Source organism: Cyclospora cayetanensis, unplaced genomic scaffold, assembly GCF_002999335.1.
Source record: "Cyclospora cayetanensis isolate NF1_C8 unplaced genomic scaffold, CcayRef3 CcayRef3_contig_1, whole genome shotgun sequence".
Taxonomy (NCBI): Eukaryota; Apicomplexa; class Conoidasida; order Eucoccidiorida; family Eimeriidae; genus Cyclospora; species Cyclospora cayetanensis.
Window position 1 is genome coordinate 786,747 of NW_020312036.1, and position 26,119 is coordinate 812,865.

Below are 26,119 nucleotides of genomic sequence, written 5' to 3' on the forward strand. Positions count from 1 at the left end.
ATGCCACGGCTGTTTTCCCATAGCTCTGTCTGTTTCACCGGCCGCTGCTGTTGCAGCTGGTATCGCTACTGTTTGTGGCTGCATGTCCTGTAGCTGCAGCACGCGGCATACGCTGCCTCATGCTCCAGCTTGTCTGATGTATTGAGACCACTGCACGCCCTTTTAATTTCGTTTGTTCATGGCATCTAGGATTTGAAGCCTAGGCTGTAGGGCTTGAGGTGTGGGGTTTTGCATGTAGGCTCTTGAGTGCATAAGAGTCTGCCTAGACCGCACACACACCCTTTTGCTCTGCTAGCGCAAAGGCAGAATAACATGGCCGCTGTAAACGCTTTTAGAAGCGACTCTAGCCTGGTAATGTTTGCTCCTACACATACGACATGCGCGTGAACGCCTGATTTGGACTGCCGTGAAGTAAGCGCAGTACCATTTGGTAGCGATACAGCCCATTGTGGCGTCATAATAAGCAGCTGCTGCATCAGGACCCCACTATTTAGTAGCCTGATGTGCAGAAATACCGTAGCAGGTTCACTCAACAGCTCGGTGTAAAACATGCCTTCTTCACAGTCCAGTAAATGGAACAGCTGCGACAGCATCAGCTGGTGCTGCTGCTGTAACAGAAATTGCAGCGCAAGGAGAAGCAACGTGGCGTACCATGCAAAGTTAACTGCCCTTGAAGTTTGTCCCGTGGAAATAAATCCAGCTTCGCCTTTGCAGTATCTCTTCAGCCCACGAAGGGAAACCAAACACGGAGATACGCACTAAAATGCACAGCGTGGCGTGGGTATATTAACCACGATATATGCTTCCGCAGCTGCGGTTGCAGTCACTAAGTAAATGCTGCAGATGCCGCGTTTGGCGTGTATTCAACGGGATGCTGCAGCCGCAACGTGCCTAACTGTTCCTCTTCTTGTAAGGGCTGCTGCTGCTGGCGTTGCCGTTGACGCGTCTCTGTATTGCCAATATATGGCTGATTCAGAGTTTGGCACCTGCCATGCGGAAAAGTTCCTTTGCTTTATCGTGGCGATCAAGGAGCCGCATGAACCTTTGCCTGATCCGTGGGTCCTTGAGCTGCTCAGGTGTCTGTTGAGCAGCAACAGCACGACACACACATGAAGGTATTCAGCGTAACCAATGCATCAAAAGATGTAATGAAAATACCACAAAGGCAAGCTTAGGAAGGAACAAAGCCTGCATAACTGTTGTTCCATTCGAACGGCAACACACCGACCACTTCCTGCATGAGTCGCAGTTCAGTTACCCTTGTTTATGTAAGACGTGTATTGAACTCCCCTAAAGCTCTCTCCCTGGTACCATCTGGCACCAACATAGAGACCCGTAGATGCCTCTATCGCACACTCCAGCAGCAACGCTAGCATTCGTTTGCTCTGGTTGGCTCTTCTCGAAAAAGTGCTGCCGCTTACCGTCATCAGTTTGTTGACGTCAAGGCCTTCCCTCCGACCGTCCTCCACAAACTCTGCCCACCCAGGGCACGCGGATAGCTCGTTACCTGGTTGCTGCTGCTGAATCGGTTGCTGCTGTTGGATCGGTTGCTGCTGCTGCACCAGTTGCTGCTGCTGCTGCACCGGCTGCAGCTGTAGTGTCTGGTGTGGCGCCGGTTGTTGCTGCTGCACCGGCTGTATCGGCTGCTGCTGTAGCGGTCGTTGCTGGACAGGCACCAGGACCGGATGAGCTGCATGCGGTGGCATGTGCAGAGCTTGTTGCTGCTGCTGCAACAGGAAGGAATGTGGCAGCACTGGCACAGGGTGCAGCAAGAGGCCCTGGGGCCCCACTATGGCACCTGGAACGGCCACACGAACAAAGGCCCCCGGAGGCTGATGCAGCATGCGGGCTGCTTGTTGCTGCTGCAGTAGCTGCTGCGGGTGCAGGTGCTGCTGAGGATGTAGCAGCTGTTGCTGAGGCTTCAAGTGCTGCTGCTGCGGCTGCTGTTGCACAGATGGCTGGGACTGCATTGCAAGTGCCGCAAGCCCCGGCTGTCCAACCAGTTGCTGTTGCTGTTGCTGCTGCTGCTGCTCGGGGTGCATCAGACGGGATTGAGTCTCCTCCTGCATTTGTGGTGGATTTTGTTGCTGCCCGAGAGTGCTTGCATTAGTTGGTCCTGTCGCTGCCGCTGGGTTGTGCTGCTGCTGTTGCTGCGGCTGTGCTTGCGGTTCAGGAGGTGGGGGGGGCGGGGGAGGGGGCCCGGCCGGGGAGGAGGAAAACTCCTGTGTCTGCAAAACGCTGGCAGCAGTGTGCTGTTGCTGCTGCTGTTGCTCTTGCTGTGAAGGCTGGGGAGCGGGTGTCTGGACGTTCTGCGCATCCCCCTGTTGTTGCTGTTGTTGCTGCTCTCTGTTAAGCCTGGTGAGTCCGCCTGGGACTGAGGCCTCAAAGGCGTCGACGTGTTTGCTGGGGGCCCTGCTGCTGCCTTTAGCTCTGCTGCGGAAGGGGTCTGCTGCCGTGCGGGGGCCCATAAGAGAGCCAGAAACGAAGGGGAGACGCCCCCCGCCGGGGGCCCCAAAGGAGGGGCCCCCCACGCGCGAAGACACATGGGCCTCTACGGGAACGGGGACTTCCCAGGGGGTCTGTAGCAGCAGCCGCAGCAGCACAGAAGTCAGGGCTTTTAAAGAGGGAGGAGGGGATCTAGAAGGCCATATTGGGCAAAGAGGCAGGCAGAAGGATAAGAAGGAAGAGGGGAGGCCAAAGGAAGAAGGCGAGACAATAAAAACGGCGCAGTAGCGCTACCAAGAAAAACGAGACAGAGAGGGGAGAGGTGAGGCGGGAGAAAAATGCGAAACGTGGACACAGAGGAATCCGCTAGGACGCATAAGGGGTAGGAACCCCGAGAAGGGGTTGTAGGACGCTGGAAAACAACACATTTATACTGCGGATGGCAGCAAGTGGTATCTCGCAACGATCAGACGCGAAGCAGAACAACGACACGCGAGCAAAAACAAAACACACACACAACAAGGAGCACAGCAAAACGGCATGCAGCCAGCAGGCGAGAGGCAGCACATCCAAAAAGGACATAAAGGCGCCCTACCGCCTTAAGACGAGTGAAAGGATCCGAGAGCCACGCGGGAAGAACTGTCTCTTCAGGGGCTTCCTCTCCAATTCCGACGACTGCCTCGAGGGGGGCAGCGCAGGCAGCGCCGCCGTGGGATGTCTCCTGCAGCAAGAGCCACAGGAAAGGGCGGTTAGAAGATACATATATGGGCATACGCATAGTTACATAAACAAGCATACACACTGGAAGGAACCACACGGCGCAAGCAGCAGCCTCCTCCCACGTCAAGGCAGGCCATCAACACCCAGTGGAGGAGACGCCTCACCAGATGCAGCGTCTGCGCGGCAACTCGCAGCACTGTTTCCAGCGCATCGTCGCCGATCCAGGGAAGGCAATCGCCTTCATACGGTGGACAGCGGGAGACAAGGGAGGGCACACAATAATTTGTGCGTCGGAGGGATATCAGGAAAGCCACATCAAAGTGCTGCGCTGCAGCGAGCAGCCGGCGCTGCCTGTCCGCTGCAGCGAGCGAAGCCAAACGATCTTCCGGAGAGAAAGCCGCTGTTGCCAAGAGCTGCACACGTGCAGACAGACAGACAGACAGACAGACAGACACACACACACACACACACACACACACACACACACACACACACACACACGCAAGAAATTAAGGAGGCCTGTATATCAGCTGCGGCAGTAATGCAAGTATACACACTAGCGAAAGCCCGGGGGCATGGCGCTAACACCCTCTGCAGCCGCACGCTTGGAAGAACGCCGCATGCAGCAAGCACCATGCCGCATGCAGCGGCCGTGCAAGTCTAGCTACTGCAATCTTGCGTACGAGAGGGGCCGCCTCCACAGGCAGCTCGAGCACAGCCTTTTCCAGAGCTTTCGCACTGTCCAGAGTCAGGAGGGCAAGCCGCGTTTGCCTCAGGAGTCGCGCTGCATGCACTGGACCTCTCCGCTGTTGGGCCGAGAGAAGCAATTCACACTGCGAAAGGAAGGCCAGCAGAGATCGCTGCAGCGGTCGCAGCAGCGTTCTCCTCGGATCCTCCTCCACTTCGTCTGCACCGGCTAGCCCTCCTCCTGCTTCTGTTGCTTCAGAGGTGTGCGCGCTGCTGCCCCCTACTACGGGGCCCTGCAAATCCGAGTAGAGCTCAGCGGCGTCATCCGCAGCAGACACCTCCTGCGGAAAAAAGAGGACAAAACGAGAAGAACCACCGATGCCTCAAGCACAATGAGACGAGGAGATCGGGCCATGTGGCAACACGAGGGCTCCCACGTCGACTGCGCGGAGTTTTAAGTGCGTCAAAACACACGTCCACCTGTATGGGGCCCATAGAGCTCTCCGACTTGTTCTCCTGTGGAGGCGGACACCGAGGCTTCAGCTTCCATGGAATTGGCACACTCTGCAACAGCATCAAGTTGAAGAGAGCATGCAGCGGATAAGGGTCAGTTGCTGCAACGTGGCCACACAGCCTCAGCAGTTGTCTAGCCAACGCAAGCCATCCTAGGCCCTCCGCTGCGGATTCTCTCTGCAACACACCACAGCAGCGCAGCTCCTCCCGCAGATCTTTGAGAAGTCTGAGCCTCCAGCTTTCGGAGGTAGGATGCGCGAGCAAGTCGGGGAGGCAACACGGGGTCGAGCGAGAAGCGTCGGGGGCTTTGCTGAAGGACCCCCACGACAGCAGCTGCTGGAGAGGGCACTCCACAATACCAAGAAACCGAGGCAGCTGCAGATATATGTGCAGCCGCGCGGGGAGACACACAAGGCACCTACCTGTGCTGCTGAGGTGAGCTCTGCAGCGCAGCGGGCAGCAAGAGGACCAAAGCAACAGACAGCAGCTGGCCCAGCCACGAGAGCAGCTGCGCGCTGCGCCTCGTCTCCTTGCAGAGTGGCAAACAGAGCCGAGACGGAGTGTAGCGGGAGCTCGTAAGACAGCAGCATGCACAGGAAGGGCCTGCTGCAGCAGCTGCTAGCAGCCGCAACACATGCCAGTGCCAAATCCAAGGGGGTATCCCGTCTGTTCGCCAGGATGGATACAGCGCTGTACGCGCGCCGCAAGACTGAAGCGTAGTGGGGGAACCCCAGGCCTGTCTTCTTTCTGCTGCTGCTGGTGTCCAAGCCTCCACTTGTTGCCGCGCTGTTGCCACTCCCGCTGCTGGTACTGCTGCTGCTATTACTGCTGCTATGTGCCTCCCGCTGTTGCACTGCGGCGTCTGCTAGGGTCTGATAGCCTACTGCAATTTCCGTGGTCAACCGCAATGCCACGTGCAGCAAGCCTTTCGCGATTTCCTGCTGCAGCATGGCATCTCCCGCAGCCGCTGCTGCGCCTCCTGCATCTGTGCCTGCTGTCGCGTTTCCTCCCGAGGTCCCCCCCCCACACGCCACTGCAGCGAGGCGCTCATGCTGCAGCAGCTCAAGTGACACCTCCAGCAGTCGGCGGCACGGCAATGCGAGGACGCGTTCGAGCTGTCGGTACACTGGAGCAGCAGTTGCAAGGTGCAGTTTTAGGAGACGCTCAACGAACAGCAGCAGACGCAGCAAACGGCCACCCTGCAGGGCGAACAAGGAACGTGGCACTCTGCTGTAAGCCTGAGAAAAACAGAAACGACACAACCGCAATGTGCAGCAGTGCAGCAGCGTCAAGCCAGCACTTTGCAGGCACACGACGAGCCGTCGGCAGTCATCACGCAGCATCTATCTGGGATTCTTGCTCTTGACAGTGCAGCTTTTCCAGCGCCGTGTCCAACTGGCGAGCAGCACGCACTAAAAGCCTACCTGGGTGTTTGGGCAAGGCGTCAAGGCGTCTGTTGCGCGGTCGTTGGCAGGATCTGCTTCTGCCGCTAAGGCTCCAGTTGCTGAAGATGTGACCCCGTCGAGCGCACAAGGGGATTCTGCAGCTGTAGTTGGAGCCTGCAGTGCCATCGGATCGGCAGCTGCATCGTGAGATATAGCTGCCGTTGCTGCTGCTGCTGCTGCTGCTGCGGGGAATCCTGCTGGCTCAGTGAACTTGTCCAATGCCTCAAAGGCTGCGGTAAGGAGGCCATCCATGCAATCGTAGATAAGAGAGTACACTGGAAAACCTTGCATGGAGAGCGCGTTGGCTGCTTCTGCTGCAGCCCCTTGGTGCACCAGTGAGGCCGAGAGAGAAGCACGCGATACCACAGAGAGCAGCTCCGAAAGCTCCTCCATGCGAACCGCCTCGACAGACGTTTGGTGCTGCAGCAGCCCACACAAGCACCACAGGCCGGCTGCATGCCTTGACGAAAAGCAGAGAAAGCGGAGTGCAGAGGGGGTACCACGCTTCTTCGAGACGGCATTAGCCGAACCAGCAGCCGCCCTGCCGTGGGGCGGTCTGAAGCGCACTGCCGCACGAAGCTCTCCTCGCAGAGCTGCTACGCCTCTGCAGCATCACTCGAGCAACCGCAAGCTCACCTTTCGCAAGGCGAGAAGAGGCACGAAATTCTCAGTATTGTTGCCTGGAGCTGCTGAGGGAGCTCCTGAAGGGATGGACGCTGTGGCGGCTCCCAAGACGTCGGCTGCAGGGGGCTCTGCTGCAGCAAGTTGCTGAAGCAACTGAGATGTCAACACATCCCTTATCTGCCGCCACACGCGCAGAACGTCTCCTGCGCCTCCTTCTTCCCCCCCGCCTCCCTCTTCTGGAGCGGCTGCATCTGCGACAACCGACTCTGAAGGCCCCATCGTGAGCTGCCCTGTTGCGATGCCGAGGAGACCTTTTTGCCCTTCTGCAGTCGTAGTTGTAGTTGTTGCTGCTGCTGCTGCCACCGATGCGGCTCCTCCTCCCCCAAGGCGCAGTCGGCACAAGAGAAACAACGGCATCGGCTCCTCGGGCAGAGAGTCCTCTTCTTCCTGAGATCTCAACGCCGCATGCAGAACCGGGGTATTAACCGCTTAGACTGCAGCGGCAGTGGCAGCACGCATCAAGCAAGCAGGCCGACACGCGGAAAAGCCGTACAGTGGGAAAAATTTTCTGATGCTGCCCAGTAGCTGGCTCACCACAGAGACGTGCTTAGGCGTGTATGGCAACCGCAAAGTCTCTAATAGGGAGGGAAGCCTTGCTGAGAGGGTTATTACATGCGCCTCCCCCGCAGTCGCTAAGGTGGTAGTGCTGCTGCTGCTGCTGCTGCTGCTGCTGCTGCCACCGACTGGAGCTGCAGCAGGATCTGCACCAAGGGACGCCAGCAAAGAGGCAACGGCGCGAGGGGGGCAGACGGACGGTCTCGTGACAGAGGGTACAATATGGAAGGAAAAAGGCACAGCAGGCAGCACCATCCCGTGACTCCATGGTCCCATAGCATGCAGCAGCAAGAGGCCAGCCTGCTGCAGTTGCGGCAGCAAAATGCAACTCTGCAGCAGCTGCCGCAACACGAATGCTTGTGAGTCCCTCAACTGTAGCGACACTTGACGCTGAATGCGACAAACCCAGGAGAGGCAGCTCCGCAGTCGCAGTATGGCCTGCACAACCCACCAAACACGAATCAGGCAAAGCGACGAGCACCCATGGCGGCTAGAGCCACAACAACTTGCATCCACAAGACACGGATACCGTACAGCTCACTGGACACAGTCGCTTTATCAAGAGGGCAAGAAGCAGCTGCTGCCGCTAGAGCTTTTGTAGCTTCTGCTACCCTTGAGAAGCGTCGCTGCGAAACCTCGACCCCCCTCGCCTCACCCCGGCACAAGCTCACCCCGGCACAAGCTCCCCCCGTCACAGCCCCCGTTCCTTTTGTAAAGGTCGAACCAACAACCATAGCCTCAGAAAAAGCACTCAACTCTCAACTCACCTCCGGACGAAAGCCCTCAAGAGTCTGCAGCCACTGCACAGCATCAAGACACTGACTTGCTGTCGTCGGCTGTTTCTGCTGTGTCTGCTGCACCAAGCTGCCGCTGCCGCTGCTGCACTTGCCGAGCCACTGCCCGGCAGAAAGCAGACTGGCTGCTGTGAGTAGGAGCATTTGCTGAAGCTGAGATCGCCGGAAGCCTATCCAGAAGAGGCCCTGTAAGTCCGTAAGAGCAGCTTCAGCAGCGTTCAGCTCTTCCACCAGGGGAGGCATGAGTGTGTGCAGGGCAGCAAAGAGCAGCTGAAGCAGAGACTCCAGGGTGGGCAGACAGGAGTCTCTTGCCGCGGTCCACAGAGACAGCATCTTTGCGACTTCCAACGACGTCTGAGAGGCCGCCTCTGTCTCTGCAAGCCACGCCACCGGAGGCGCTATGCAGGCTACACAGCGAGCAACGGCGGATAGCACTGCCGTAAGTCCTTCTGTCGAGACAGCCACAGCAAAGCCAACCCCTGGGATGAGTGGAACGCTGCTGCAGGCGTTAGAGTTGCCGCCATGCGAGCACGCAGATCCTGAGGCTTCAGCTGCTGGCTCCTTGTCTTGTTGCAGCAGCTCCCTTTCCCAAGGAAGTAGCAGCCCGCCATCCTCGGGTGTCTCGTCTGGATGCTGAATGCCTTCGTCCTCCACTGGTAGAGCTGCTGCTGCTGCTGCTCTTCCTGCAAAAGCCGTGGTGTGTTCGGCGCAGTCTGTCTCCCCCAGTGGCTCTTCCTCCGTAGGATCATCTCCCGCAAGGAGCAGATGCGGGCAGCGGCGTACGAGCAGCAGCAGCAGACGTCCAGCAATCTTTGCCGTTGCAATTTCTTCTGTCAATGGAGGAAGCCTCCATGACGAACCCGGCAGAGAGGACGCGAGGCACCCTACAGGGGGGGCACCACCAGTACCACCAGTACCACTGCTGCTGCTGTTGTTGCTGTTGCTGCTGTTGCTGCTATTTGCCGGCTTTGGCGTGTCTTCTCCCCAGTCGATTTCGGTAAGCTGGATCCCTAAAGAGTCTGCTGCTCCCGCCAAGATCGCCGCATTGCTGCTGCTGCTGTCTGTGGCTCCATCGCCATCTGCTGCTGCTGCCGAAGCCGCACCCCCTTCTGCAGGAGCTGCTCCGTCTGGATGCTCCGCTACTCTCAAGCCTCCTTTCAGGCCGCAAGGGGGGCAAGTCACTCGGAGAGACGCGAGGAGACACGAGAGAGTCGGAGGAGGCATCAAAGGCTTTGCAGGCACGAAGTTAATGGCCTCCGCGAGCTGTACAGCCACCTCAGCAGCAGAGGGCAGTTGCGGTTGCTGCTGTTTGGCCATGCTCTTGCTCTCCCCACAAAAAACCTGCTGCAGCGCTCCGTAAAGCAGCTGTACACGCCGAGCCAGAAGGGGGTCACCTTGAAGCAGCTGAAGCAAATATCCATAGTAGAACAATCGTGGCAAGAAAAGCACTTGGTAGGCGGTGGGTGCACCAACCGCGACAGCTTCCCCCTCAGAAAAGGGGGCAGCAGCAATAGAACAAGCAACAGCAGCAGCAATAGAACAAGCAACAGCAGCAGCAATACAAGAAGCAGCAATAGAAGAAGCAGCAATAGAAGAAGCAGCAATACAAGAAGCAGCAATAGAAGAAGCAGCAATAGAACAAGCAACAGCAGCAGCAATACAAGAAGCAGCAATACAAGAGGCAGCAAAAGCATCTTACGGAGGCGAAGGTGATTTCCTGTCCTACAGTTGTCCATGTGGGAGCAGCTGAAAGTAGAAGCTCTGAAGCAATAGTCGCTGCGGCGTCTGCAGGTGTGGCGGCTTCGGCAGCCGCTGATGAGGCGGTAGGAGCAGCGAATGAGTCTCCTGAAGCTGGTGAGGGAGCAGCGGGGGGGGGCGAAAACACTAGCGGGGAGAGACAGCACAAAAGATGACTTCCAAACATCCACAAGAAAAGGCCGCCTGCTGTCGAGCTGTCCGCAAGGGTGCACACGAGGCGCAGGAGGGCTCCTAATACCTCTAAAGAGGCTCCAATGCTGCATCCTGCTGCCGCATCTGCTACTGCTGGAGAACTTCGCGCGACAATGGAGGCTATCCAAAAAATCAGGTGCCTGCAGGTATGGCGCGCATGCGATACGGGGGTTGGCGGCATTATCTGCGTCTCGAACTCGCGGTAGAGGAAGAGCAGCTCTAATAGCACGCACACAGCACCGACAGAACCCCAACAAAAGAGCAGCAACAGCAGCAGCAACAACGGCAGCAGCTTTTATTTGAGCTACCCTTCCAAGCGCGAGAAGATCAAGGTTTCTGCCACCACAGCCGCTCCGGCTGGTGAAGATGTAAGAGCCGCCAACGCCGTGAGAGCCTCTGCATGCAAGCCCCCACAGGGTGCTTTGCGATTCGTCCTTCTGTCGCTGTCGAGAGGCACGCCAAACGCTTTGAAGGCGAGAGCTCTGGCAGTAAACCTCAGACGGAGAGCTACCGTCGTAGCCGCAAGCAGCCCAGCGGCATGCGTATCCCTGCTAGAAGGGAGATCCGCTGTGGCTGTCTCTTCGAGGCAGCTCAGAGTGCGTTCGACATCCCACTCCGTGCAAACAGCATAGCGTGTTTCAAGAGAGGTTGCTAGCACCTGGGCTGCCACCAGCTGCATTCTGCAACCCCTACAGCTGCCACAGTCTATGCCGTTGCTTCCCGAAGTCAGACATCGCGCGAATATCTTGTGCGCCGCTGTCTCCGCTTCACCCAAGCCGCAGAGAGCTTCGAGCCATGAGGCCAGCAGCGAGAAGCGTCTGCACGTCTTCTGGCTGTCTGAGGCACCCTCGTCTTGCTGCTGTTGTTGCTGCTGCTGAGCTGCTGCTGCTGGAGACGCCAGTGCAGTGGCAACAGCAGCAGGCAGTTGGTGCTCAACCGCTGCGCAGTGCTGAAGGAGGAGGCTGCTGCAGCGGTCCAGATCCTGCAACACCTGCTGCAGCAGCACGTGATCATGACCTCGAAAGACAGAAGTCATTCCATTGCTGCAACCGGAGATATTCTGCAGTAACAGTCGCACGGCAGCTAACAGCCGCTTGTCTGCAGCAGTAGGGCCTGGCAGGCACTCCAGTCGCCAGCGAGCAGCTCCCACCGCTGCTGCAAGAGAGGACGAGAAGCTGGTGCTGCTGAGGAAGCGCACTAAAAATAGGGGTATTTTGCTGCAGTGCTGCAGAGACAGCTGCCTAGGGTCCCAAGCGCATTGGTGAAATCCAAAGGAAATCTCAGCCTATGGCAGAAGCAGCACCGAAAAACGCATAGCTGCCTATTTAGGCCCCTATTCTCTCGAAGTGCGCAGAGCAAGCGGTTCGTCGGGGAGAGCGTCGTAAGACTCCAAGTTTCCCTCTCGATCTCTCCCACCCCCCAAAATACAAAGGCAACACACGAAGCTTCAGAGCTACCGTCCATCGCCTCTGCAACACCATGCTCTACAGCTTCAGCTGCTCCTCAAGCAGCTCTCTGAATCCGCCTTACCTCAAGGGTACCGTCCAAGCGCGAAGCCGCACTGAGAGGAGGCAGAGAGACCTCTTGAAGGAACAAAAGGCACTTCTCCAAGGCATCGGCTGCTTGAGCAATGCGGCCTTCTCCTCCAAGAAGCAAGCGACCTACTACGAGGGCTTCTTCGTCTGACTCCGCTTCTGCTGAAATTGTGCGGCTGTCACTGGCTATAGAGAAAGACAGGGCAGACAGAGGGTCTGCACTGTCGGCCTCTTGTGTGCAATCGCTCGGGAGCGGCTCCCTCTTCTGACTTTCCCCCCCCTTTGCTGCAGTGACGTCTGCCGCTACTTCTCCCTGAGGAGGAGCCTGCGTGAGGCTCTGGCAGCTGCTGCGAAGGGCCCCCAGATACTGCCACGCCTCAATGCGCAGCACTACTGCCCCCACCAAGCGTTTCAGCGCTAGGTGAGAAATAGACACATCACTGGCCAAAGACTCCCTAAAGACGTTCAGAAGGCACACCCCCTTTGTGCTGCTGCTGCCCATACAACTGTCGCTCTTGCAGCTGCTAGCTTGCCATTCCTCTAGGGCCTGCACTTCTTCCTCCCTTTTCAGGCTTGACGGTGCTTCCTTGCTGCTTCCGAGAGTCGTCTCCCACATCTTTGACTGCCCCTCGCGCAGCGACTGCCCCTTTTGCTGCTCTTCCCCTTCGCCATCCAAACCTACAAACGCCTCCATAAGAGCCGCATGCGACAAAAGGCCCCCCAATGTTTTGAGCGCTTCCGCCCGAACTCTCCAGCTGCCACGGTATTTTAAAGTCTTGCTATGACTTTCAAGACTGCGATTGCAGCGATTCCAATGGCTGTCCTTGCCTGTTACCACCGATAAAACACAGCCCACCGCATCCGCTGCCTTCAGGCACTCTACACTTTGCTGCAGGGTAGCTACACGACGGAGCAGCTTCAGCAGCAGCAGCTGCTGCTTGCTTGTCGTGATGCGAGGCCCTCCTGTGCTGCTGCTGCTGCTGCTGCCACTGCCCCTCTCCTTTTGCTCCTCCGGTGTTTGCTGCTCCTGAGCGTCGACTGTGAAGTGGAGAGCTGCGAACAGCCGCGATTTCCTGCCTGAAGCTTCCTTGAGACTCCTCTTTCCTCGCCACGTCCTAGCGTTCGCGCTGCAAGCCTTCACGGAGTGCTCTGCTACTGCATCGACCTCGCCAATGCTCTGCTCTGGAGGCAACAATCCCTCCAGCAAGAGACACTGCGTCAGACTCTCTGCTGCAGCAGCAGCAGCCGCTGCACAGGGCTCCTGCCGACGGAGGTGAGCCTGCAGACCACTGATAGCCGCTACTGTAGTCGCAGCAAGGAGCTTCCAACTTGCGGCGGGCAGCACCGCCTCCGAGAGGCGTGCGGCGGGGGACGGTAGCTCCTGTAACAGCTCTGACACCAACTGCAGCAGCTCTACCCAGAGAGAGGGAGGCGGCAGAGGCAGCGAGAGGACGCTGGGCAGGAGTAGATGCTGCAGCTGCTCTCCACGACAACGCACACTGCTGCTCGATGCCGACGCCAGAGGGTCCTCGACACCCTCCGCAGCTACTGGCTTGGATCGCGCATCCGCATCTGCAGTAGACGATGTGGCGGTAGCTGCTGCTCCTGCTCTTGCTGCTGCCTCGTCTGCACTGCCCGCTTCTATCGGTGGCGCTGCAGCATGCGCAGCCGTTGCCTCGGAGGCTTCTTCAGGTTGTGAAAAGAGGTCTGCCTCCTCATAGAAGGCAGCGGCCTGTGCGGCTTCTTCATCTGGATCTGCTGCAGTTCCTTCAGGCGTGGCCAAGTCGGGTGTCTCCCGGTATGCATTCGCTGCCCCTGCTGCATTTGAGGCTTCAGGAAGATCGTCAAGAGAGTGCTTGCGCTTCGAACGACTGCGTGCAGTGCTCTCCGGAGGACTGCCTGCTGCAACTGCTGCCCTTGTCGCTTGGGGAGGCACTGCCCGGAGGTGGCACTTGAGCAGCTCGTCGTGTAGGGGCAGGAGCAGCCGTTCGCGCAGCAGTCTTCGCATGCTGGAGGCAAGGCGCTGCAGCTTCGGCGTGGCGGCTACTTCTTCCTCCTGCTCCGCGGAGGCTGCCGCATGCGCGGCAGCCGTTGCTGCAGAGAGGACAGCTGCAGTGCCCCCTGTGCCTGTAACGACTTCCGCTGCGTTCGGAAGGAGCAGGGGATGGCCGTCTCGAGGGAACAAGATCCCCTCGCAGTTCCCTGGTGGTAGTGCGCCTGATTGTTTCTCTGCAGCAGCAGCAGAAGCTGCAGCAGCAAGCGGCTGGACGTCTGCCACGACGCGATCTGCAAGCCCGCGAAAGGTCGTTACGCCGCCAGGTGACCTCTTGGCAGTGCTGCGACACGCAACGACGAAAAACAAACACGTTCGGCAAGGCACTTAGGTGCTGCCGTGCCATGACATGCACAAAGTACAGCGGCAGGCGCCCCTGGATTGCACGAAGCCTCGTGTGATGAACGGCAAGGCACACACACACATATGCAAAGCCCTTTTCTTAGGACAGGCCGCTCGAAAACAAGGCCCTACTGCACGTGCATTCTATAAGCACGAGCCTCCGCATGCCATTTAATGCAGCATGCAACAGCATGCAGACGCGGAGCAAGTCTGTGCACACACGCGTCATCCAGATTTGCTAAGAAGGGCCAAAAAGCTAAGCGCTCAAGGTTGCGTCGCACTGTTGGAGAAAAAGAAGAACCCCACCTTGACACTCGACCCCAACAAAGCCCGCCTCTTTGGCCGCTACCCTCCGTACTTTGAAGGCAGCCGAATAGGCCCTTTCGCTTACAGGTAATAAGGCTTTGGAGTGCCTGTGCCGAGAACGACGACGGAGAGTTTGCTGAAACGTCCTAAAAACACCAGTTCGTCCACTTGGGGTGTCTCTCCTACACCGTCAGGAGGCAAAAAGGAGGCCCACTCGTGCTGCGACTGCTGTTGCTGCTGTTGCTGCATTTCTTGCTCTGCTGCCGCCGCGCAGCCTGAAGAGATCTGAGACGTGAGAGCGATGTAAGAGGGGCTCTTTCCCTCCACCAGACGCCGCGCAAACACGCGAAGACCACAGGCAACCGGGGGAGGCGTAGAGTGACCCTCGATGTCTGGCAGCAGCGGGTGAACCTTTTCGCCTGCAGCCAAGATGAGCACTTGTTTTAGAGCGACACGCGCTCCAGGAAACAACAAACGCTCGCAGCAGAGGGGGAGGGAATGCCCTGAGGGCGCTTGGGGGGCCCCCCTAGGGGGCCCTCCAGGGGTGACAGCCTCCGATGCCTTTGAGCCGGCTTCCAAATCTGTCGCGGCGCACACCACCACGTCTGTACCCGCTTCGATCGCGGGATGCAGAGACAGACGACCTGCTGTAGTAGAGGGCCCCCCCCCCCCAAGGGCCCCCACGCCGAATCCTAGGGGTGCTCGACTTCCACCATAAGGCAATGCCGCTGGGGGGACCACTGGGGCGGGTGTTGCTCCTCCGACGCCTCCTACACCGATCACCATGGCCTGCCGCATCTGCTGCTGCTGGTGCTGCGCAGGCAGCTGCTGCTGTTGTTGCAGAGGACTGCTCTTTGCTGCTGGATCACCTGCGAAAGAGGCAGCTGTGGGTGTACCGTACGGCGTCGCAGCTTGGGGAGGCGCTCCAGTGGCGAGGACGCCAACAGCCGCCCCTGGTGGCTGGGTCCTCACGGGAAGTCTGCTGGGCTGCAGCATCTCCTGCAGAAGCTCTTGCAAAGATGCCGGGAAAGCGGCAGCACACTCCCGGGGGCCCCTCCAGAACCCCTGCAGGGTGAATGGAGTAAATAGGAAGCGGGGGGGAGGAGATCGAAGCAGGCAGTGCAGAAGCAGCGGGCGGATGCACAGAGGGGTCAAAGGACTGAGCAAAGCGCATGCAGCAGCCGGAGGTAGCACGATACGGCCGCTTGATATCAGGAAGGCCCCATGCTAGAGAGGAACCGCCAAGAAGGACGTTGATTGCCGCCTCAAAGTATGCGCATGTCAGAGGGAAACGGCAGAAACGGCAGTATACGGGTACCACGGCTACAAAGAGCTACGGTTTAAGAAGAGGAACACGCGCTTCAGCAGTCGAGGACATGAGGCCCCCCCCTTGACAAACAGCAAGGTGCCGTGGTGGGGGGCCCCCAAGGAAGTGGGCCCCTTTGACAGATAATAAAGAGGCAAGAGAAGCAATAAAAGGTGTACTGAGTGCCTCTCAATACAGAACAAATAGCAACAAACCTGCTGCCGGAGCGGCGGCTACCAACGCAGTCCCGCTAAACGCGCATGTGCTGCAGTACCAGGGCCCCTTGAGCCTAGGGGCCCTCCTCCTTCGTTCTTCCCTCTACGTTGCACGCAGAAACTTGCTCCAGAAATAGTCTTTGGGGGAGAAACTGCGGTAAACTCTTTTGTGGGGCTCAAGGGGCCAAACACAATGTTGATATCGGTCCCAGGCTACAAGTACTCCGAACTAGAAGTAGGAATGCGGAGGGATAGCCTCCCTTCTGCTGGATTTTAGTGGCCCACGAGTCGTCTGTCATTTGCCTTGCATGCGGATGAAGCCGCCGTGCTGTCTCCGACATTTTGCAAGGGCTCTCCTAAGGTGCAGCGGTCCGAGCTTCCCTGTAGCTCCTTGTGCATTACCCTAGTTGTACACACTTGAGAGGCAAGCGGACAGGTCCCAGCGCTCGTGTATTCCTTTTGCTGCAGAGTTCTGCCAATCGCCCCCATAACAACAAGCCGCCGCCATTAGTTCTACTTACTATCACAGCACAGAGGCAGACTCACTTCAAATGCTCAGAGGGTGTGTCAACGTAGTGCCTGGCTGTCCTCTCTCCTTTCTTGCCGGAATGGCGTGGGCGCAGCCGTAGCTTTTCCTACGGAGACTCCTTGCAAAGTCACCTAGCTCCACACTCGAACAGACGCTAGAGCAAATTCATCAAGTTTTCCTGGAAAGCTCTCCAAATACCTACCCTCCTCCTACAGGCTCAGAGGCGAGAGGTTGCACTGCTGCACTATCGATGTGCAGGGCGCAAAGTTGCACTTAAACCCTTTTCGCTACAAAAGTTTCACTTTGCTAGCAATTTCTGAGGAACTAACTAACTGGCCTATGTGATCGTTTACCTCATACACTGCAGTATTTTACCAGCTGAATACAAGGAGACGAAGATTCATGTGCGTGCTCGTTAGCTACTACGTGTAGCTAGCTGTAAACGCTCAGAGTGCTGAAAGGATGCAGTTACGCGCACCGTAGGTGGTCAATCCCCCTCATGCCGAAAAATTAAAGGCACGCAGTGAGCTGAAAGGGACATCCACTTTTTGAAACACTGAGTAACTTTCTTATAAATTTGTGTTGAATCTGGATGTAAGTGTCGTTTTCCGGAGACTTTAGACAAGGCCTCACACTTCGTAGCACCGCACGGTTTAATGCAGCCGTTCCCCGCTCATCCATTGCATGTGGATGCAGAGGGAATGCTGTATATCCTTATAAAAGTTATCCGCCTTGATCCAGTCATTTGTCAATTCAGCATAGTGATTATTTCTCCCAGCAGGCTGTGAGAGAAGTTTTTGTTGTGGAAAGTAAAAACTGCAACGCCTCTCGAGGCACCATAGCCTGTTCTGCAAGCGGCTGTAAGCCCAGCATCAACACACACAAAGAGGCATAATTTGGGAGCAGGTAAACTAATTACGGATGTGTTGATGAGGATATGCAAATCAGGAAAGTGTCACAGCATTTAGGATTGACGGTATGTTTAATCCCCCGTCAAATCAGAACTGGACCCTATCAACATGCTCCGTCACTGTTGAACATGTGCACCATGACGTAATGTTAGGGATGCCATGGGGGACTCTATGGAAGACGCACATGGGGCTACAGCGGCGCGGTGTGAAGACTAAAGTACCGTAAAACTTTGAGAAACACCTCCTGGTCTCCTCAACAACGCTGTTTTCATCTGCTGTGAGCAAAGTAGTGGCTTTGCCCCGGCAAGGTTCTGTAGAGCCTTCATGCGGAAGGCTCAGCAGCGCAGAAAGAGAAAAAGGTTCTGAGTATGCATACAGTCTTAGTGGTTCTGTAACTGGGCCTATCTTCAGGATCCTCGTTTAGCTTTAGCCCATGAACAGCGGCAATGCATGTATCAAATAGGAGCTCGTTGATATGCGTGATATTTACGGGTCGCCAGGTGGCCGGCCACTTGCTGGTCGTCCACATCACTGTATATAGCTATTCCTCGTGTTGGCTTCATGCTATGTTCTGCGGCATCGGAAGCGCCACGAAATGAAGCGGAGCTTGAGTAGCAGGCAGAGGCTTCGTGGAAGAGGGACAAAGTGCAGGAATCAACCAGCGCGTGTGGGCAGGAGCCCGCGCGAATCTGAAAAAAGGCGCATTTGCCTGAACGTTTAGTCTCTGAACAAGATTGCTATCAATAAGCGGCTCCAGATGGCTCATTTCGACAAATAATTCGACGAGCTGCAAGGACTCAAAGGATATTGGACTTCACAGACGCTTTCTGAAATATCCATATTCGCACTGATGGCAGGCACGAAAAGGTGTTTCACACAAGCACGTGCCCGTTCAAGTATGCCTGAATGCTGCGTGGACTTGCTAGTGCCCCAGAGGCAGTGCAGTGCCAAGCTAATCTGGATGTACATAACTCTATCAGGCGTAGGCTGCATGTTGTCCAGGTGGACAACGTGGTGGCATTCAGCCGATACTGCCAAGGGTGATTGTAACACCTACGAGGGCCGGGTCAGCTGTTGCGGGAAAGGCATTCTTGTGTAAAGGCACACAAGTCCCTGTTTCCAACAAAACCAAACGTTGTTCGGATTCAGTGTTCTAGTTTCGAGAATTGAGCCAGATCCGACAAAAAGCGGAGCGATGGTGGCGTGGCCTTTAGCTCTGCGGACCCACAAGGACGTTTGCGAAGGTCTTCGTGCTTGCATTTTAATATTGAAATTTCACTCCTGGGCTTGCTTCGACTGATACTCATCCTGTTGAATTACTTGCAAATCGCACTCTGGGACCTAGACAGACTGCGACGGCAGCAAGGGTGCTTGTCGGTCGCTTTACAGCTCTTCCCGTGCCTTGGTTGCTCGAAGTATGAGCTTCGCTTTTCCTAGAAACCAACGCTAGTGGCGTACAGGCGGCTTTTATTCTTTCCAAAACCAACTAAGAGTTCTTATTAGCACCAATCATTGCTTGCTGTTCTCATCGCTTTACTGAAAAGAGCGGTACAGGGAAAGAAGGGCTGTGCGGTGTGGTAGGGATTACAAAATGCTTAGACGGCCATCATTGTGCTGCCCTCATGACCATCAGGATTTGCAATACACCTCAAATAATTTTAAGACTTCGACAATTCTACAGTTGTTTGCTGGCTTGAGTGCCTCATGCAGTACGACGTTACAGTGAAGTATATTGAGGGCGAAACATAATTGGTCGCTGACGCGATGCCGCGACGCCCCAAAGGTCCCTGTTGTACAGCTCAATCGGCATTGTCGGTTTTGCTTCACGATCGATCTGGCCAATGCATGAGTTTCATGGTTTTTGACATGCATGGCTCTGCTAGTCTTGCCAAAATTTAGAATTACCAAAGGGTGAAGGTCTACCACTTTGAGAATGGCCTCCTGCGGTGCAAAACAAAGTGAATGCTCAGGCACTTGTACGGCAAATGTAAGTACCCTGTTAGGAGATGGGGAATCCACAGGTAGCCGCAAAAGTTCTGGATTCGAGGACTCTTTTGTAACGTGTTTGGGCTTATGTGCCTGGGGGAGATTAAGCAGCTGTATTTAGTTCACATTGCTTGTCGCCATGGACGATTTTTATCCCTGTGTTTGGAAATTGTTTTTCCTTTACGCATACTTTGCGGAAAATATCTGCCTTTATCTACGGGAATAACTTTGAAAGGTCTCAACTCTTCTTGCACCAATACTCGGAATTTCATGCTCAGGCGCTCTCATGCACGTTGCCTCTACCTTCTTCCATGTGATTCTTTTGGAGCTTTAAGATAGACATTAATGCAAGCACTGCCTGTATTTTGATGCAGAGTTTACTCTCTGTGAATTTATGCCACTGCTGAACTAAGGTGAACTCTAGTTCCTTCCACACATTGCTTTTATCGTTTCGTAGCATATGGTCTTGCATATTTCAGCGCTCCGATGACAGCGAGCCATTGTGTCTCCGCGGTCCCGCCCTTTTGGTCCCGCGTAAGTTGCTGGATATAGTACGTGTTTTTCCTTTGGCTGATTTCACAGTAGCGGCTGATGTATACATCTGCTTTTCTCATCTGCACCATTCTAGCGCTTTTGCCTCCCTGCGAGTGGCGAGAGGCTGGAAACTCTTCCGCTGTCCTACACGCAGTTGTTCTCGACGTATAGGTACGTGAAAGGACACATGCTTGATATGGCGCTCGGGGAAGCTGTAGCAGGCTGAGCTACACAAATACACTTCATAGTATAGCAATCATGCTCGACTGACTCTTAGTGAAGATTTGCCTGATTGCTGTCGCTGTTCGTGGGTGTTACGTTTTGCAGAGAAGTATTGACTCGACGCACGAAAGCAAGAAGTTGTGTGTATATGTACTGGATGCTAAATGTGAATAGCCGGTAATGTTCGAAGTGCTTGAGGGGTGGCAGCAACGCGTACCCTAGCAATCCCTATTCCCCCATATCGGGAACTCTTGAAAAAACTGAGGACAGGGAAAAGAAAAAATCATTTTGCTAAACATCTAAGAACTTGAAATTAAGTGCGTATTAAGTGCAAATATATTTGTCTCCGTACGGAGACCTCAGATGGAGCGTTCAACGAGGTCGTCCGGAGGACCACTTCGTTGCCTTTCTCGATGTTGCACGGTTTGGATCGTATTTAGGTGTGCGAGCAAGATGCATTCCTTCTAAAACTGAGCAGGGGTCGAAGTACAGAAAGTCGATGCAGGCAATTAGATGGAACAAGAAAGGGGCAAAAGAGGCTGTATTTGCCTAGTTGTTCTTGCACATACGCAAGGAGCTGGTCCCTAGTTCGCGGCAAGGTATATGAGTATTGCTACCGTTCATTATTGACCTAGCTGTTTGAAATTAACAGAATTAAGCCATCTATAATCTATTGCGGCTGCTCAACGCAGGCAGCATAGCACGTGACCCCGAGGGGCCCCTTGTCTCCTCCCCGCTCAGGTGACCCTGGGGTTACTCTATATATCGGCGGCAGTCTGGTCACCCCTCTGCGCGTTTATCAGTATATATCATTGTTTGCAGTGCAAAACTCTAATACTCAGGGCCTCGAGAGCTATTTGAAGGTATTTTGGAGTTCCCATTCTCCCCACCAAGGAGGATGACTGCCGGAGTCAAGTTCGTGGCGCTTGCCGCCCTGCTCTCCGCTGCTCCAGCGTAAAAAAGCACTAAAGTCCCAGATCCGCCCAATCCGCTATAAGTCTATAATTCAAACCTCTATTCTCTTCAGCCCCATATACTTCTCATTTGGCTGTACATGTATCTTGTGTTCTCTCTTTCTTTCCCTGTAATTCTAAAGAACTCCTACAGGACACCCTTGATCTCGTCATTCCTGTATGCCCTGCCAGTTCCTGAGAGCCCTAACTCGCATAAGCCTTGCTATTGTAAGACAGATCTGCATGGTGTTTGTGTGGAGCTCTGCGGGTCAGGTGGGGATGCTTTCTGGACCACACGGACTACCAGGGTGCTGACTTGGATCGTTTGCTGGGGAAGGTGATGACCGCAGCTCAGTGCCAGAGTGCGTGCCAGGGGATCCAAGATTGCACGCACTGGACATACCAGCCGACCACAAACTCTTGCTACATGAAGAGCGGCTCACCTGTCCCGTCCCCGGCTGAAGGCCTCATTTCAGGTCCACGTATCTGCCCGGGACCAGTGGACTGTTCGCAAGCAGGCATTGACCTCTTCGGAGATGATATCATCAATACAGAGGTCGCGAATGCACTTGCATGTCAGTATCAGTGCGTAGCGGTCAATGGCTGTATGTTCTGGACCTTTATTTCTAGCACCAGGAGGTGCTATATGAAAGGTGCAAATGTCGATCCACAGCCACATAAGGAGGCTATTTCTGGACCAAGGGAGTGCCCCACAACGGAGCCCATAAGCTGCGAGATGTCCACAGACTTCCAGGGCCACGATATCAGAGGCTTCCACGGAACGGTCAAGGACGTAGCTGCCTGCCAGGAGCTCTGCAAAGGATTCAACAATTGTTTCTACTGGACGTTTGTGCAAAGCACAGCCTCGTGCTACCTGAAGAGCCAGAGCGCCGCCGAAGGGAGAGAGTACAACCCTCAAGCCTTTTCTGGAACACGCAACTGCGATCTTTCCACACACCCAGTCTCTCCGTTGCCTACCACCACCACAACAGCACCCCCAAGCTCCTGCCTGTTGGAGAACTACGATTATCCAGGATCGGATATCACCTCGTTCGGGCTCGGCTCCGTTACCAAGCCCGAAGCCTGCCAGCTCCTGTGCCAGTACTCCGAGGAGTGCGCGCACTTCACCTTCTTCGAGGGCACTTGCTACTTCAAAAGTGAAGCAGCTCCTCAGGCGATCACCCCCAAGGTTGGGGCCATCTCAGGACCTAAATACTGCACCGTCCACGACACCACTACCACCACTACCACAACCACAACTACCACAACCACGACTACCACAACCACGACTACCACCCCTGTCGAAACAACCACAACGGCGCCAGCCGAGAGATTGCTACGGTTTCTGAGGTCCTCAGGTTCCTCCTAAGGCGTCCTGATAAGCCTTTGTGTACTTTGAGGGGCTATGAGGGTCCCCGGTATGACCTAGGCAGTTTGTTTTAAAGGTTACCCCTCTCTGGTGGGATGCCCCATAATCGCGCTCAGGCTGATTGCACATCTGCCTCGCTCACGCGTTTTAATATGGAAGCTGTTTCATTTCAAGTGATTTCGCAGCTCGTCTCTCACTTCAAGTCTCCAATTGTTCAGTACCATGGTGGCGCACGCATGATGCAGGCAGACGCACATACTAGACGGACTCTTACCTATAGTAGCAGACTTGGGGGGCCTTAACCTGGAGGCTGCCACGATAATATAGGAGGCATGGTGTGGCCGCGAAGTCCATAGTGTTTTACAAGACGTCGTATACATGGGCACATACACACATCGACAACTGTGTGCTGGCTTCCTTGCCGAAGTGGCATGCCAGGAGTCAGACCTAAAGGATCGACCGAGCTCTACAGTTGCTGCATAGAGGTCCTCATCTGTCAATCTTTTGCGCGACCGTTGCCGACAGGGGGCGGGGGACCAGAGCACGTCGAACCATGGGGAGGTACTAGCCTCCCGAATAACGCTTGCACCGTGCGTGGCGTCCTAGCTTTCGTGACGCAAGGCTCACTTCAGCCCAGAACGAGCCTCCACTTACACTGTATACGTGAGTATGTACATACACTAGCCATATCCAATGCATTCCTTTAGGCCTTCTTCGTAATCGAAGGCACGCGTTCATAGGAGCGAGGTAGCGGAAGGCAGCTACTTCGAGGGGAGGGAAGAACATAAACTAAAAGGGCCTAGAGCCTCAACTAATGAGTCTTCACTGCAGGGCTCCGCAGACGCGCATGGCTACCCCACTTGCACCTGCTGTCCTTTCCCCTGCCCAAACGTAGCGTAAGTCTGTCTTGCTGCTAAGCATTTAGGCCCAAAGGTCGCGGACACCCACTGTTGCCCATTCGCCGCTTATCGACCCGAAGATTTAGGGGGCATATGGGAATGCTTGTGGGTGTAGGCGCAAGGCACCGCTGCAGCGAACTATCTACTGGAACAAAATTTCCTGTGGCAACTTGACCCAAGGGCAGAGAATGGCAAGGAGGGGCCTCGGGCCCAGCACCTGCTCCATATTCTTACGCCAGCCCCTATTGTACGGAGAAAATGCGCAGGGTTCGTCCGAGACAAATGGGTACACCAGGAACTCGAACAAACCCACGCTACGCGGGGAGGCACTGGACTTACCTCCCACCAGCTCACTATCGTCCACCAGAGACTGTGGGCCCCCAGCAGCATGCTCCGACGGCAGTACCTCCCTCGCGTCTAGATTGTTCTGCAGTACACGTGAGTCGCAGCAACGGCGCAGCTGGCAACATCGACTGCAGCAGACCGTGAAAAGCGCTGCATCCGGGAACGCCCTCTCCCGGCTCCCCTCCCTGCGCAAGACGGGTGACAAATCTGCGTGGTAGGGCTCACCGCGATCGAGAGCGTCGTTTGATTCGACAAGACGAAGTACAGATGCGCGACCAAGAGGAAAAACACCCCAACGCCGACGTTTAGAGCCACACAAAAGGAAGCAAACATCAAATGCCTGATTGCCCAGCCCCCCTGCGCTGCAATCGCGGCATCTAGGAAGGCGTACACCTTGTCACTGAAGGGGGGGGGGCCCGCAAGGGCAGTCGCAGAAGCAGCAACAGACTCCCGAGCTGCGGCAAGTCCGGCAGCTAAGGCGCGCGATCTCGCCTCTTCAGAGGGCTCCCCTTGCTGCGCGTGCTGCTGGGTATTGCCAGCTGCTGCTGCATGTGCGTCTGTGTCTGCGAGGGAAGCAGATGCAGCAGCAGCGGCAGCTCTCCAAGCTTGCGTCGCTGCAGTGTTCAGCTGCAGCTGCGTGGGGGGTGGAGGCGGTGCAGGGGGCAGCCCAACCCCTAACCGGAGGAGCATCTGGATGCCCTTCGCAAGGAGGCCCTCTCTTGGGATGGCAGAAAAGCGATGTTGAAGCAGCAACTGGTGCTCCCTGGCTAGCTCTGCGGGTTCGAGGAGAGCTTCCTCCGTTGGAGGCTGAGCGGCAATAGCGGGCTTTTTCTCCAGCAACAAGACACGCTGTGCAAGGGCCCTGAAGAGTGCTGCCTGCGCGTGAGCATGCTCCCTCCGATCCGCCTCAATATACTTGGCACCTAAGGCGACTGCTGCTGGAGGCAGGAAGACGACAGTTCCGAAGAGAGCCAGGAGACTTCCAAACAGCAGAAGCCCTAAGAAGTAACGGGCATTCCGAACACCCACGCACTGGGAAATCCAGGGGCAGTGATGGTCTTGTCGAACGACGCAAATGCCGCATGCTCTGCAATGACGAGTGCGAGGGCCCTTGAGTCGGTTGCATTTCCCACATACCAGCCAAGTAGCGCTAGAAGCTTGCGGTTCTGTGGGCGTGTTGGTGGCATTTGAGGTGGAGGAGCTGGCGAGGCGGCTTCGCAGAGATTTACGGGAAGGGGAGTCCTCCACTGAAAGACTGCACTCTACTGTAGCCGGAGCTTCCTTCTCCTCCTCTTCCTGCTGTTGCTGCTGTTGCTGTTGCTGCAGTAATGGTAGTGACGACAGCACCTTGATCCGGGAAGAAGAATGTGCCTCTGCCTGAATAAGCCCTTGCCGCTCGGGTAGGTCTCTATCTTCTTTTGTAACGGCAAAAGTAGGGCATGTGGATGCGGTAGCAGGATCAAGAACAACGTTGCAGTGCTTCAGCTCTGACACAACAGATACGGCTTCTGTGGAAGTTTCTGCTTCGTTTTTTCTCAACTCCGCAGTAGGAGCGCAGTTTGGTGCTGCTGCCAGTAAGGCGGCACCTCGTAGATCTGAGGACACGTCTTTCTCGGAAGCTGCGGGAGGTATTGCAGCAGTAGCGAGCGACAAGGGAGTGCTGCAGAAGCGGGCAGAGAGCTCTGCATAGCTTGCAACTCGCTGCTGGGGTAGGGCCCCCCCATGTGCGATGGGGGGGTATCCGGGAGTTACGCACACGGCCTTTCTGTAGTTGAACAGCGTGTTAAAGAGAAGCCACGCCGCTAAGGCAGCTTCTGGGGAGATCCAGGATGCGAAGAGCTGCTGCCACGTCGATGAGTCGTGCTTTTGTTGCTGCTGGCTTCCGGGGAGGAGCGAATGAGAAGCGGACGGCCCTGGGGAGTGGCTCAAAGGAAGTAGGACGAAAAAATACGTGTAAGACGCAAGAACTACCAACGAGGTGGCTATCCAAGGCAGTATTCTTCCAATGAAGCGTAGCACGTGGTCACAGTGCGAGCAGAAGAAGAGGAAACAGGCGCACACGTTATTTACAAGGGCAGCACTAGATCGCTGCCCGAGACGGAAGGTCCAGTCAATAAAAAGGCACCGCATCCCAGACCGCGTACTGTTGCCAGTACTGCTGCCAGTACTGTTGGAGGGGGGAGGCGCACTGCTCCTGCTAGATGCGTTGGAGCAGCCGCTGTGGAGTTGCTGCGGCTGTCTGAGGGGTCGCAGCCGCAGCAGTCGAAACAGCGGCAAAAGCAGAGAACGCAGTCGCATGGCAGTCACTTTGCGGGCCCGACGGAGCACTGCATCTCCCCAAGAAAGGTGATCCATAGGGTTAGGCTGTCTGCGGCGGCTGTGCACTGGTTAGCCACGCCTGAGGAAGCGACATACAGCGCACGCGGACGGCAAGCAGCGACTCGAACTTTGCTCGAACAGTCTGCGGAACCCTTTTAGCGGCAGAAATCACGGCCGAGATGGTGCCTATCAGCAGCATAGAGCCGCGCGTGGGTCCGCCGGAAGGCGGTGGGTGCTCCAGCCCACGCCGCTGCACAGGAGGGCCTGAAGCGTCACAGACTCCTGTCTTTTCAACAAGAAGTCTTTCCTTCCGGAAAGGCGAAGCTGCCCCTTAACAGTCACTTCTGCCTCAAGAAACAAGCGACTGAAGGCATTTGTTAACATATTGCCTGCAAGGCCCCAAGTTGACCCTAAAATCCGCGTAGGGCGTCGTGGGCCCCTCCTCGACGTGGATTTTTGTGGATTCGCTCGGTTTCTCTGCAGTCGTCTTTGCTTTATTCGT

The 26,119-nt window shown here is 55.9% G+C and overlaps 3 protein-coding genes across 3 annotated transcripts; 1 reads left to right on the forward strand and 2 right to left on the reverse strand.

Moving 5' to 3' along the window:
• Window positions 1-972: 972 nt before the first annotated feature.
• On the reverse strand, window positions 973-10,829 carry LOC34624373. Its single transcript, XM_026337007.1, has 13 exons — window positions 10,102-10,829; window positions 9,543-9,933; window positions 7,817-9,247; window positions 6,447-6,881; window positions 5,790-6,230; window positions 4,788-5,603; window positions 4,333-4,542; window positions 3,849-4,193; window positions 3,330-3,578; window positions 3,041-3,166; window positions 2,163-2,579; window positions 1,422-1,955; window positions 973-1,080 (listed from the first exon to the last, which is right to left on the reverse strand). The coding sequence occupies exons 1-13, from the start codon at window positions 10,827-10,829 to the stop codon at window positions 973-975; spliced, it is 6,231 nt and encodes a 2,076-aa protein (XP_026192792.1).
• A 9,801-nt stretch (window positions 10,830-20,630) lies between these two features.
• Window positions 20,631-22,054, forward strand: LOC34620241 (micronemal protein 4). Its single transcript, XM_026337027.1, has 2 exons — window positions 20,631-20,686; window positions 20,959-22,054. Exons 1-2 carry the CDS (start codon window positions 20,631-20,633, stop codon window positions 22,052-22,054), a joined length of 1,152 nt encoding a protein of 383 aa, XP_026192812.1.
• Window positions 22,055-23,095: 1,041 nt separating this feature from the next.
• On the reverse strand, window positions 23,096-25,653 carry LOC34620242. Its single transcript, XM_026337036.1, has 4 exons — window positions 25,564-25,653; window positions 24,692-25,386; window positions 23,524-24,511; window positions 23,096-23,287 (listed from the first exon to the last, which is right to left on the reverse strand). The coding sequence occupies exons 1-4, from the start codon at window positions 25,651-25,653 to the stop codon at window positions 23,096-23,098; spliced, it is 1,965 nt and encodes a 654-aa protein (XP_026192821.1).
• Window positions 25,654-26,119: the final 466 nt, after the last annotated feature.

Excerpts from the sequence above, each read along its gene's own strand:
- LOC34620241 (XM_026337027.1), top strand. The coding sequence starts at position 20,631 with ATGACTGCCGGAGTCAAGTTCGTGGCGCTTGCCGCCCTGCTCTCCGCT. Across the intron at positions 20,687-20,958 it reads CTGCTCTCCGCTGCTCCAGC|GTGGGGATGCTTTCTGGACC; the intron begins GTAAAAAAGCAC and ends TCTGCGGGTCAG.
- LOC34620242 (XM_026337036.1), bottom strand. The coding sequence starts at position 25,653 with ATGGATCACCTTTCTTGGGGAGATGCAGTGCTCCGTCGGGCCCGCAAA. Across the intron at positions 25,387-25,563 it reads CTCTGCTTTTGCCGCTGTTT|CGATCTAGTGCTGCCCTTGT; the intron begins CGACTGCTGCGG and ends CGTCTCGGGCAG. Across the intron at positions 23,288-23,523 it reads AAACGACGCTCTCGATCGCG|TCCAGTGCCTCCCCGCGTAG; the intron begins GTGAGCCCTACC and ends GTGGGAGGTAAG.
- LOC34624373 (XM_026337007.1), bottom strand. The coding sequence starts at position 10,829 with ATGACTTCTGTCTTTCGAGGTCATGATCACGTGCTGCTGCAGCAGGTG. Across the intron at positions 6,882-7,816 it reads TTGAGGGCTTTCGTCCGGAG|GAAGAAGAGGACTCTCTGCC; the intron begins GTGAGTTGAGAG and ends TTGAGATCTCAG. Across the intron at positions 1,956-2,162 it reads CCCCACCTCCTGAACCGCAA|TCTGTGCAACAGCAGCCGCA; the intron begins GCACAGCCGCAG and ends CAGTCCCAGCCA.